Genomic DNA, 13363 nt, shown 5'->3' on the forward strand with positions numbered 1-13363 from the left:
TCAGTTGGGAATCAGTTTGGAGTGGGCAAATCTACTGTGGGGGCTGCTGTGATGCAAGTAGCCAACGCAATCAAAGATCTGCTGATATCAAGGGTAGTGACCCTGGGAAATGTGCAGGTCATAGTGGATGGCTTTTCTGCAATGGGATTCCCTAACTGTGGTGGGGCCATAGACGGAACCCATATCCCTATCTTGGCACCGGAGCACCAAGCCGGCGAGTACATAAACCGCAAGAGGTACTTTTCAATAGTGCTGCAAACTCTGGTGGATCACAAGGGACGTTTCACCAACATCAACGTGGGATGGCCGGGAAAGGTACATGACGCTTGCATCTTCAGGAACTCTGGTCTGTTTCAAAAGCTGCAGGAAGGGACTTTATTCCCAGACCAGAAAATAACTGTTGGGGATGTTGAAATGCCTGTATGTATCCTTGGGGACCCAGCCTACCCCTTAATGCCATGGCTCATGAAGCCGTACACAGGCAGCCTGGACAGTAGTCAGGAGCTGTTCAGCTACAGGCTGAGGAAGTGCAGAATGGTGGTAGAATGTGCATTTGGACGTTTAAAGGTGCGCTGGCGCAGTTTACTGACTCGCTTAGACCTCAGCGAAACCAATATTCCCACTGTTATTACTGCTTGCTGTGTGCTCCACAATATCTGTGAGAGTAAGGGGGAGACGTTTATGGTGGGGTGGGAGGTTGAGGTAAATCGCCTGGCTGCTGGTTACGAGCAGCCAGACACCAGTGTGGTTAGGAGAGCACAGGAGGGTGTGGTACGCATCAGAGAAGGTTTGAAAACCAGTTTCATGACTGGACAGGCTATGGTGTGAAAGTTCTGTTTGTTTCTCCCTGATGAAAACCCCCGCCCCTTGGTTCACTGTGCTTCCCTGTAAGCTAACCACCCTCCCCTCCTCCCTTCGATCACCGCTTGCAGAGGCAATAAAGTCATTGTTGCTTCACATTCATGCATTCTTTATTCATTCATCACACAAATAGGGGGATGACTACCAAGGTAGCCCAGGAGGGGTGGTGGAGGAGGGAAGGAAAATGCCACACAGCACTTTAAAAGTTTACAACTTTAAAATTTATTGAATGCCAGCCTTCTTTTTTTTGGGCAATCCTCTGTGGTGGAGTGGCTGGTTGGCTGGTGGCCCCCCCACTGCGTTCTTGGGTGTCTGGGTGTGGAGGCTATGGAACTTGGGGAGGAGGGCGGTTGGTTGCACAGGGGCTGTAGTGGCAGTCTGTGCTCCAGCTGCCTTTGCTGCAGCTCAACCATACACTGGAGCATACTGGTTTGATCCTCCAGCAGCCTCAGCATTGAATCCTGTCTCCTCTCATCACGGTGCCGCCACATTTGAGCTTCAGCCCTGTCTTCAGCCCGCCACTTACTCTCTTCAGCCCGCCACCTCTCCTCCCGGTCATTTTGTGCTTTCCTGCACTCTGACATTATTTGCCTCCACGCATTCGTCTGTGCTCTGTCAGTGTGGGAGGACAGCATGAGCTCAGAGAACATTTCATCACAAGTGCATTTTTTTTTCTTTCTAATCTTCACTAGCCTCTGGGAAGGAGAAGATCCTGTGATCGTTGAAACACATGCAGCTGGTGGAGAAAAAAAAAGGGACAGCGGTATTTAAAAAGACACTTTTATAAAACAGTGGCTACAGTCTTTCAGGGTAAACCTTGCTGTTAACATTACATACATAGCACATGTGCTTTCATTACAAGGTCGCATTTTGCCTCCCCCCACCGCGTGGCTACCTCCTCAACCCTCCCCCCTCCCCGTGGCTAACAGCGGGGAACATTTCTGTTCAGCCGCAGGCAAACAGCCCAGCAGGAACGGGCTCCTCTGAGTGTCCCCTGAAGAAAAGCACCCTATTTCAACCAGGTGACCATGAAATGATATCTCACTCTCCTGAGGATAACACAGAGAGATAAAGAATGGATGTTGTTTGAACGCCAGCAAACATACACTGCAATGCTTTGTTGTACAATGATTCCCGAGTACGTGTTACTGGCCCGGAGTGGTAAAGGGTCCTACCATGAAGGACGCAATAAGGCTGCCCTCCCCAGAAACCTTTTGCAAAGGCTTTGGGAGTACATCCAGGAGAGCCGCGAATGCCAGGGCAAAGTAATCCTTTCACATGCTTGCTTTTAAACCATGTATAGTATTTTAAAGGTACACTCACCAGAGGTCCCTTCTCAGCCTGCCGGGTCCAGGAGGCAGCCTTGGGTGGGTTCGGGGGGTACTGGCTCCAGGTCCAGGGTGAGAAACAGTTCCTGGCTGTCGGGAAAACCGGTTTCTCCGCTTGCTTGCTGTGAGCTATCTACAACCTCATCATCATCATCATCTTCTTCGTCCCCAAAACCTGCTTCCGTGTTGCCTCCATCTCCATTGAAGGAGTCAAACAACACGGCTGGGGTAGTGGTGGCTGAACCCCCTAAAATGGCATGCAGCTCATCATAGAAGCGGCATGTTTGGGGCTCTGACCTGGAGCGGCCGTTCACACCTCTGGTTTTCTGGTAGGCTTGCCTCAGCTCCTTAAGTTTCAAGCGGCACTGCTTCGGGTCCCTGTTATGGCCTCTGTCCTTCATGCCCTGGGAGATTTTGAGAAAGGTTTTGGCATTTCGAAAATGGGAACGGAATCCTGATAGCACGGATTCCTCTCCCCATGCAGCAATCAGATCCCGTACCTCCCGTTTAGTCCATGCTGGAGCTCTTTTGCGATTCTGGGACTCCATCATGGTCACCTCTGCTGATGAGCTCTGCATGGTCACCTGCAGCTTGCCACGCTGGCCAAACAGGAAATGAGATTCAAAAGTTCGCAGTTCTTTTCCTGTCTACCTGGCCAGTGCATCTGAGTTGAGAGTGCTGTACAGAGTGGTCACAATGGAGCACTCTGGGATAGCTCCCGGAGGCCAATACCGATGAATTGTGTCCACAGTACCCCAAATTCGACCCGGCAAGGCTGATTTAAGCGCTAATCCACTTGTCAGGGGTGGAGTATGGAAATCGATTTTAAGAGCCCTTTAAGTTGAAATAAAGGGCTCCATCGTGTGGACAGGTGCAGGTTTACATCGATTTAAGGCTGCTAAATTCGACCTAAAGTCCTAGTGTAGACCAGGGCCTAGGCCTTGTCTTTGATGCACAGTTGACTTGAGTTGACACTTGACTGGTGCCTCTGACCCAAGTTCCGACCATACACAAAAACCTCTTGTTCAAGCATGGTAGTACTTTTCACTGAACATCAGCTGGCCCAAGAGGCAGTATAGGCTCTAGTACTGCTAACACTTGAGCTATGAACATAACCACTCTGCAGTGTGAACATGGGCCTAAGCCCTCGAGTGCTGTTAGTTCTCCAACGTCTTCCCACAATTCCACCTGAGTTTAGGGTTGCCAATTTTAGTTGGATGTATTCCTGGAGATTTAATCATGTGACATAATCTTTAGTTAAAGATTAATCTTTAATTCCTGGAGACTCCAGACCAATCCTGGAGGGTTGGCAACCCTATCTGAGCTGCATTTTCTTGCCAGATATTCACTCCCTACCTGTGCACCAGAAGTCACGTACCAACGTATTTAGCCTGGTTTGGTGTTTGACCCCCACATTCACAGGCAACTCACTGCACCAGTACCATTGCTTGTACAGGAAATGGTGTCCAGGAGGTTGTCTTCCAGCGTGCTGCCAGCTGGTGACATGGGGGTTCTTGTGGATCTCTGGTGGGAGGCCCGCAAAGGCTATGAATTCAGGACCAGTACTTGAAATTCACAGTTCGATTATGTGCTCTCTAGGAAGCTGGCAGAGCAAGGGATCCACCGGACAGGACCTCAGGACAGAAGGGAAATAAATATCAAGTCCATAAAGATCACATATGGGAAGACCAGGGACCACAGTGCTCAGTAACTCACTGAGAACAGGCCAGTTCTATGAGGAGATGGACTAGGTGATCAGCAATGTTCCAAGCACACAGTCCTATTTCAGAACTGCCAGTCAGCATAGGGAGATTCATCGGCTATTAAAATCTGCAACAGCTGTCCCCACTCCTCTATTTCTACATCCATCTTCCATGATCTCCTTAGTAAGGCATATTGCTGCTTTCTCCTGGTGACCCCCATTCTCTCACTGAGACAAGCTGCTGCAGAAACACCCTCTACCGGCTTTCATGCCCTATACCTGCGTCCTCTTTCCAAAATGAAATTTGCATTAATGCCAACATTTGGTACAGACCATTGTTCCAAGTTGAACCCAGGCCTTCCCACCAGCTGGAACAGTGGCCACAGAGAGAAGTCTGAAGCATGCCAAGCTGCAGTGGTTTACTTTAATGAGTTGCTAGCCAAGACCACTTCTGCACAGGTGCCCAGAAAGGACAGACAAGTTATCTCACAATACAATGAAAGAATTCAGAGGAAGCAGCTCAGATTAGTGCAGCTAGAAGTCCTGCCACCTCACACAAATGAGTGCAGCACCTTTATGGATGCAGTAATTCAAGTTTGTCTTTGCAGCATTGGCTCTCTCACTCAAGCTAGGCGAATTTGAGTGGTCACACTCAGATGCCCCATCACTCGAGTGAACTGGCCAGTGAAGGCAAGACCATGGAGCACAGTCTCATTCCAAGGGTTCACATATTCCACATCCAGGGTTTGTGCATCAACATCACCAAGATCTGCCCCTTTTCTTTCCATTCCTACAGCCAATTCTTTCATGCAGGCCCTCATTATACTCCACGTTGACTACTGCCGCCTCCTTTGAGGTCTGGAAACCCTGCTTTACAGTGAGAGATTAAGGGCATGGCTACACTGGAAACTTTCAAAGCACTGCGGCAGGAGCGCTCCCGCGGCAGCACTTTGAAGTGCGAGTGTGGTCGCGCGCGAGCACTGGGAGAGAGCTCTTCCAGTGCTCCTGGTAATCCACCTCCATGAGGGGATTAGCTCAGAGTGCTGGGAGCGCAGGTCCCAGTGCTCGGAGCCTGTCCACACTAGCTCTTTAAGTGCTCAGACTTGCTGCACTCAGGGGGGTGATTTTTCACTCTCCTGAGCCAGCAAGTTAGAGTGCTATAAAATGTAAGTGTAGACAAGCCCTAAGAAGCTCAATCAATTTAGTTTAACAAAGAGAAGATTAAGAGGTAACTTGATCATGGTCTCTAAGTACGCACACAAGGAGAAGATTTCTGACAGCAGAGGGATTTTTAACTAGCAGACAAAGACATAGCAAGATCCAATGGCTAGAAACTGAAGCTAGACAAATTCAAACTAAAAATAAGGAACAACGTTTTACAGTAAGAGTAATTAACCACTGGAATTACTGACCTAGGGATGTGGTAGATTTTCCCTCACTTGAAATCTTTAAATCATGATTGATGTCTTTCTAAAAGATATGCTCTGACTCAAATCAGAAATCATGGGCTTGATGCAGGAACTACTTGGTGAAATTCTATGGTCTTTTTTTATACCAGAGGTCAGACTAGGTAATCATAAGGATCCCTTCTGACCTTAAGATCTTGAATCTATTAAGCTTGACCCCCCGTTCTTAAACAAAGAAAGGTGTTTTTGCTGGTGTTAATGTGCTTTAATATCTTGAAAGGCTGGTAGAACTCTCTCTAACTTTACTCTTCAGGAGCAAGGTAAAGTATAGAAAATTTCCCCATAATAAAAAGAGTTACTGACCTGTATTTAAAAAGGTCTTTTAAAATTATGAATGATTGCTGGATGTACACTCACTTGCATTATCCTTTTCTTTGGGAGTAGGTTACCAACGGCTTAAGGTAGGATGTAGAGTGACATCTCAGTGCATCTATCTTAGGTATTTCTAGGGCACCCATCACTATAGTAATTTACTTTTACATAGCATTGCACTTGGACAATATCACAGCTGACTGTGCTCTTCAAGAACCTTGCCCAGGTTCTTGAAAATTCTCTCCTTTTTTTTTTCCTTTTAAATTGAGTGTCGACTAATTCTTTGTTTACGGTAGACAGGTTACGGGAAACAAGCAGACTTTGCAGCATGCTCTGAAGAAGGACAGGCTCCATTTTATCTCCTCCATTAAGCTGTTCTGTAGCTAGGGCCGTTTTTAGGGTTGCCAAACTTCCAGGATTGGCCTGGAGTCTCCAGGAATTAAAGATTAATCTTTAATTAAAATTATGTCATGTGATGAAATCTCCAGGAATACATCCAACCAAAATTGGCAACTCTAGCCCTTCAACTCTATCTCCTGGAAGGTTATAGTGTGCATATCAAATATGTTAAGCATAAGGTATATTTAAAGTATGGAGATGCTAATTCTCCCCCCGCCCCATGCCCCTAAATTAAGCAACATGACTGTAGGTTAGGATACCTTCAAATAAGTAACTCTATTACTAGAATGCTTTGGGATCAATTCTTTCCTCAGTGCAAACACATAACTCTCTTCAACATTAATTAATGTAACTACACAAATAGAGTACACCTATTCCAGTGGTCTGTAGCTTTCCCATATGGCAGCCAAATATTTTTTATTCCTTTCATCCATGTCAATCTAATCACTCTTATCAGTTCACAGGAAACACATTAGCTGCTAACTGCTCTGTACTTCCTCAGGCGCTAAGCCTAAATGACACAGAGCATAAACTGAGCCTTGTGTGGCTCAAAGAGGTAGGTGTTCCTATCAATAGATGTATATATAATTCCCACTAACTTCTGAAACTTGAATGCTGTATGTGTGTATTATAAGGGAGAATAAATTCCAAAGCTTTAACCTTGCTCATGTCTCCTCTAAATTAGTGGCTGATGGTCTTGCAGCACACCTGATTCAGAAAGATTTAGTGAGGGCCATAAAGCATCCCCATACTGAAAGAAAATGCTGTCAAAGGAGTATCCCTCCACTGAATGCATCTTCATGTAGCAATAGTATTTTCTGTATGACATTAAGTTCCACAATAAGGCTAATAATTCTCAACATAAAAATCATATATCATTAATAACAATGTATTTCCCTATAGCCTGTATCATAACCGGGATAGCCAGTAGAAATACCCATGGGAGTGGATCTAGGGGCAGGAAAACTCAACAAAGATCTTGTGGGATTTTCCTAGGATTGTTGAGGTGTCTTCTCCTGCAGGATAACCAGTGGTCCTGGCCCCACAGGCTACAGGTCCCATAAGATCCTCAAGAACAGTGCCATCTGCACCAGCTCCTTGATAATGTGGTTTCAGAGTAACAGCCGTGTTAGTCTGTATTCGCAAAAAGAAAAGGAATATAATGAGGGTCTGCATGAAAGAATTGGCTGTAGGAATGGAAAGAAAAGGGGCAGATCTTGGTGATGTTGATGCACAAACCCTGGATGTGGAATATGTGAACCCTTGGAATGAGACTGTGCTCCATGGTCTTGCCTTCATTCCACACAAAGATGGACTACAAGCCGTCAAGAACACTATCCCCGATAATGTCACGACTAACCTGGTGGCTGAACTTTGTGACTTTGTCCTTACCCATAACTATTTCACATTTGGGGACAATGTATACCTTCAGATCAGCGGCACTACTATGGGTACCCGCATGGCCCCACAGTATGCCAACATTTTTATGGCTGATTTAGAACAACGCTTCCTCAGCTCTCGTCCCCTAAAGCCCTTACTCTACTTGCGCTATATTGATGACATCTTCATCATCTGGACCCATGGAAAAGAAGCCCTTGAGGAATTCCACCATGATTTCAACAATTTCCATCCCACCACCAACCTCAACCTGGTCCAGTCCACACAAGAGATCCACTTCCTGGACACTACAGTGCTAATAAACAATGGTCACATAAACACCACCCTATACCGGAAACCTACTGACCGCTATTCCTACCTGCATGCCTCCAGCTTTCACCCTGACCACACCACACGATCCATCGTCTACAGCCAAGCTCTGCGATACAACCGCATTTGCTCCAACCCCTCAGACAGAGACAAACACCTACAAGATCTCTGTCAAGCTTTCTTACAACTACAATACCCACCTGCGGAAGTGAAGAAACAGATTGATCGAGCCAGAAGAGTTCCCAGAAGTCACCTACTACAGGACAGGCCTAACAAAGAAAATAACAGAACGCCACTAGCCGTCACCTTCAGCCCCCAACTAAAACTCCTCCAACGCATTATTAAAGATCTACAACCTATCCTGAAGGATGACCCAACACTCTCACAAATCTTGGGAGACAGGCCAGTCCTTGCCTACAGACAGCCCCGCAACCTGAAGCAAATACTCACCAACAACCACATACCACACAACAGAACCACTAACCCAGGAACCTATCCTTGCAACAAAGCCCGTTGCCAACTGTGCCCACATATCTATTCAGGGGACACCATCACAGGGCCTAATAACATCAGCCACACTATCAGAGGCTCGTTCACCTGCACATCCACCAATGTGATATATGCCATCATGTGCCAGCAATGCCCCTCTGCCATTTACATTGGTCAAACTGGACAGTCTCTACGTAAAAGAATAAATGGACACAAATCAGATGTCAAGAATTATAACATTCATAAACCAGTCAGAGAACACTTCAATCTCTCTGGTCACGCAATCACAGACATGAAGGTCGCTATCTTAAAACAAAAAAAATTCAAATCCAGACTCCAGCAAGAAACTGCTGAATTGGAATTCATTTGCAAATTGGATACTATTAATTTAGGCTTAAATAGAGACTGGGAGTGGCTAAGTCATTATGCAAGGTAGCCTATTTCCCCTTGTTTTTTCCTACGCGCCCCCCCAAGACGTTCTGGTTAAACTTGGATTTAAACTTGGAGAGTGGTCAGTTTGGACGAGCTATTGCCAGCAGGAGAGTGAGTTTGTGTGTGTGTGTGTGTGTGTGTTCCCCGGGGGGGGGGGGTGAGAAAGCCTGGATTTGTGCTGGAAATGGCCCACCTGGATTACCATGCACATTGTAGGGAGATTTCAGAGTAACAGCCGTGTTAGTCTGTATTCGCAAAAAGAAAAGGAGTACTTGTGGCACCTTAGAGACTAACCAATTTATTTGAGCATGAGCTTTCGTGAGCTACAGCTCACTTCATCGGATGCATACCGTGGAAACTGCAGCAGACATTATATACACACAGAGGTCATGAAACAATACCTCCTCCCACCCCACTGTCCTGCTGGTAATAGCTTATCTAAAGTGATCATCAAGTTGGGCAATTTCCAGCACAAATCCAGGTTTTCTCACCCTCCACCCCCCCCACACAAACTCACTCTCCTGCTGGTAATAGCCCATACAAAGTGACAACTCTCTTCACAATGTGCATGATAATCAAGGTGGGCCATTTCCTGCACAAATCCAGGTTCTCTCACCCCTTCACCCCCCTCCAAAAACCACACACACAAACTCACTATCCTGCTGGTAATAGCTCATCCAAAGTGACCACTCTCCCTACAATGTGCATGATAATCAAGGTGGGCCATTTCCAGCACAAATCCAGGTTTTCTCACCCCCCCACCCTCATACACACACAAACTCACTCTCCTGCTGGTAATAGCTCATCCAAAGTGACCACTCTCCCTACAATGTGCATGGTAATCAAGTTTCAGAGGAACAGCCGTGTTAGTCTGTATTCGCAAAAAGAAAAGGAGTACTTGTGGCACCTTAGAGACTAACCAATTTATTTGAGCATGCAATGTATACCTTCAGATCAGCGGCACTGCTATGGGTACCCGCATGGCCCCACAGTACGCCAACATTTTTATGGCTGATTTAGAACAACGCTTCCTCAGCTCTCGTCCCCTAAAGCCCCTACTCTACTTGCGCTATATTGATGACATCTTCATCATCTGGACCCATGGAAAAGAAGCCCTTGAGGAATTCCACCATGATTTCAACAATTTCCATCCCACCACCAACCTCAGCCTGGTCCAGTCCACACAAGAGATCCACTTCCTGGACACTACAGTGCTAATAAACAATGGCCACATAAACACCACCCTATACCGGAAACCTACTGACCGCTATTCCTACCTGCATGCCTCCAGCTTTCACCCTGACCACACCACACGATCCATCGTCTACAGCCAAGCTCTGCGATACAACCGCATTTGCTCCAACCCCTCAGACAGAGACAAACACCTACAAGATCTCTGTCAAGCTTTCTTACAACTACAATACCCACCTGCAGAAGTAAAGAAACAGATTGATAGAGCCAGAAGAGTTCCCAGAAGTTACCTACTACAGGACAGGCCTAACAAAGAAAATAACAGAACGCCACTAGCGGTCACCTTCAGCCCCCAACTAAAACCCCTCCAACGCATTATTAAGGATCTACAACCTATCCTAAAGGATGACCCAACACTCTCACAAGTCTTGGGAGACAGGCCAGTCCTTGCCTACAGACAGCCCCGCAACCTGAAGCAAATACTCACCAACAACCACATACCACACAACAGAACCACTAACCCAGGAACTTATCCTTGCAACAAAGCCCGTTGCCAATTGTGCCCACATATCTATTCAGGGGAAACCATCACAGGGCCTAATAACATCAGCCACACTATCAGAGGCTCGTTCACCTGCACATCCACCAATGTGATATATGCCATCATGTGCCAGCAATGCCCCTCTGCCATGTACATTGGTCAAACTGGACAGTCTCTACGTAAAAGAATAAATGGACACAAATCAGATGTCAAGAATTATAACATTCATAAACCAGTCAGAGAACACTTCAATCTCTCTGGTCACGCAATCACAGACATGAAGGTCGCTATCTTAAAACAAAAAAACTTCAAATCCAGACTCCAGCGAGAAACTGCTGAATTGGAATTCATTTGCAAATTGGATACTATTAATTTAGGCTTAAATAGAGACTGGGAGTGGCTAAGTCATTATGCAAGGTAGCCTGTTTCCTCTTGTTTTCCCCCCCCTTCCCCCCCCCAGATATTCTGGTTTAACTTGGATTTAAACTTGGAGAGTGGTCAGTTTAGATGAGCTATTACCAGCAGGAGAGTGAGTTTGTGTGTGTATGGGGGTGGGGGGGAAGTGAGAAAACCTGGATCTATGCAGGAAATAGCCCGACTTGATTATGTAAAGAGTTGTCACTTTGGATGGGCTAGCACCAGCAGGAGAGTGAATTTGTGTGGGGGGGTGGAGGGTGAGAAAACCTGGATTTGTGCTGGAAATGGCCCACCTGTTGATCACTTTAGATAAGCTATTACCAGCAGGACAGTGGGGTGGGAGGAGATATTGTTTCATATTCTCTGTGTGTATATAAAGTCTGCTGCAGTTTCCACGGTACACATCTGATGAAGTGAGCTGTGGCTCACGAAAGCTCATGCTCAAATAAATTGGTTAGTCTCTAAGGTGCCACAAGTACTCCTTTTCTTTATGGTAATCAAGGTGGGCCATGTCCAGCACAAATCCAGGCTTTCTCAACCCCCCCCTCCTTTTTTTTCCCCAGGGACACACACACACACACAAACTCACTCTCCTGCTGGCAATAGCTCATCCAAACTGACCACTCTCCAAGTTTAAATCCAAGTTAAACTTGGTCACTTTTTGACAATGTGGCTTCGTTGAAGCTATTCTGTCAGCGGTATCCCCGAAGCCATCAATGCCTCTGGAGTGAGTGAAGGGAAGTGTGGAAGGGGCTATGGAAGAGTTAATATGTCCTGCGGCTGTATTCACTGTCCATTGTGGTTTTGGTAGGGCTTGGCCTGACACCTTTGGCCTTCCAAGGGGGGCCTATGGAATCTGAAGCAAGAAGGGATGGTGACATGGATGTGACTAATCCTTCTCTTACAGGATGTTCGTGAGGAGGGGAGAATCTGCAAGGAAAGGACACTCTGTGTTCTTATTACTACCTGAATAGTCTAGCCCTATGCTATTGACACCTTCTTAGATTATTAAAACTGTATAAATTTTTAAAATGCAGTTTGCTTTTCACGATGGCTGTTGTTTATTTACTGTTTGCATTTCTCTCAGGTAGAAAAAATAAATTAAGTCAATTTCATGTATGTTTATACTGTATTCATTTTCACTTTCAGGTTCTCAGTGCTGCATACACAAGTACTGTCAAATGAGTTATCCAATTAAATGCATTTTATATTTTATTTCCTGACAAACATGTTGATTTAGCATCTCAGCTTTCTCACAGGAGAGTTCAGCGCTTTTTTAACCCAAACTGTCTTTGTGAATTTGAGAACACAGGTCACTGCTTCACAGGTTAGGTTTCCCCTTTGGAAGCCAATTTGAGATTGTAAATGAGTTCCCGTTATGAGAAGGAAAAGTTAATGAGAATCCTGTAGATTATGTATGCTGTTTGGTAGGGGACTGGATGGCTCAGAAGACTGCAAGTGGCCTACTGAGCCTGTCATTTTGCAGGTTTTAACTTGGCTCAAGTCAGATCTCACCGACAACTCTTTAGAGGACTATATAGAATGAGCTGGAAGTCTCAGTCCATTTCCAAGACTTTGTCTTGACTCAGAAAAAAATGGTTGAGTTTATGTCAGGCTTAACTAACATGCTATCTAGGCCTGACCAAAATTAGTGTTGATACAGGATAAGACTTTGTAACCTTGATTTAGTTGGTTGATTTATAGTGTAGGCAAAAGCCCTACTAGATATGGGTCCACACACATCGCCATCCCAACAGGTACTGACACGTCCCCAACAAAGAACCCAAAATTGCATGGACATGAAGATCAGACTACTCTTTTAACTCTACATATGCCTGTCCAGGGCATGACTGAAGCATAATTATGAAGTACTGTGGGGAGCGTGTACCATATGTGGTGAACAGTGTATGTGTTCTGTGGATATACAGGCGATTGTATCTAGACTTACCAATCTAACACCATTCTTAGCAACATACTTCAATATATTACATTTTCTCCTAACGATACTTGTTTCTTTTTCTTCTCAGACAAACCATGTGGAGACCCCCCATCCTTTCCTCACACGATCCTGCATGGTCACACTGGGTTTGAAATGGGGGATGAGCTGCTTTATGTTTGTGCTCAGGGCTACATCATGGGCAACAAAGAGGCTGCTTTTACGCTGCTCTGTGACAGCTGTGGGGAATGGTATGGGCAAGTTCAGGCCTGTGTCAAAGGTAAGCTTATCTAGCATACACACCAAGACTCCTCTCAACCAAAGCTGTCAGCAAGTCCTGGTCTGGCTGATAGTATCCCAAATGGTACCAGACATTTTCAGTCCCCAGGACTTGACTTCAACTGTGTACAGTTGAAGGTGTCTATAGCACTGCTGTGTAACAGTGCTTCTCCAGCTGCTTATGCACCAGGTGATCCTCCACAACTTGCTCTCCCAGTGGCCCTCAGAGCCTTTAACCATACAGTAAAACCTCAGAGTTACAAACACCAGAGTTACGAACTGACTAGTCAATCACACATCTCA

The 13363-nt window shown here is 45.8% G+C and overlaps 1 protein-coding gene across 1 annotated transcript in view; it reads left to right on the top strand.

Annotated features, from left to right (window-relative positions):
- SUSD5 (sushi domain containing 5) overlaps window positions 1-13363 on the top strand; it is a 77300-nt gene that overhangs the window by 41400 nt on the left and 22537 nt on the right. The window contains exon 4 of the mRNA XM_048838959.2: window positions 12873-13061. Within this exon, the coding sequence (XP_048694916.1) occupies window positions 12873-13061 (189 nt within the window). The remainder of the gene's footprint in view (window positions 1-12872; window positions 13062-13363) is intronic.

This window comes from Caretta caretta, chromosome 2 (genome assembly GCF_965140235.1).
Source record: "Caretta caretta isolate rCarCar2 chromosome 2, rCarCar1.hap1, whole genome shotgun sequence".
In the NCBI taxonomy this organism is placed as follows: domain Eukaryota; kingdom Metazoa; phylum Chordata; order Testudines; family Cheloniidae; genus Caretta; species Caretta caretta.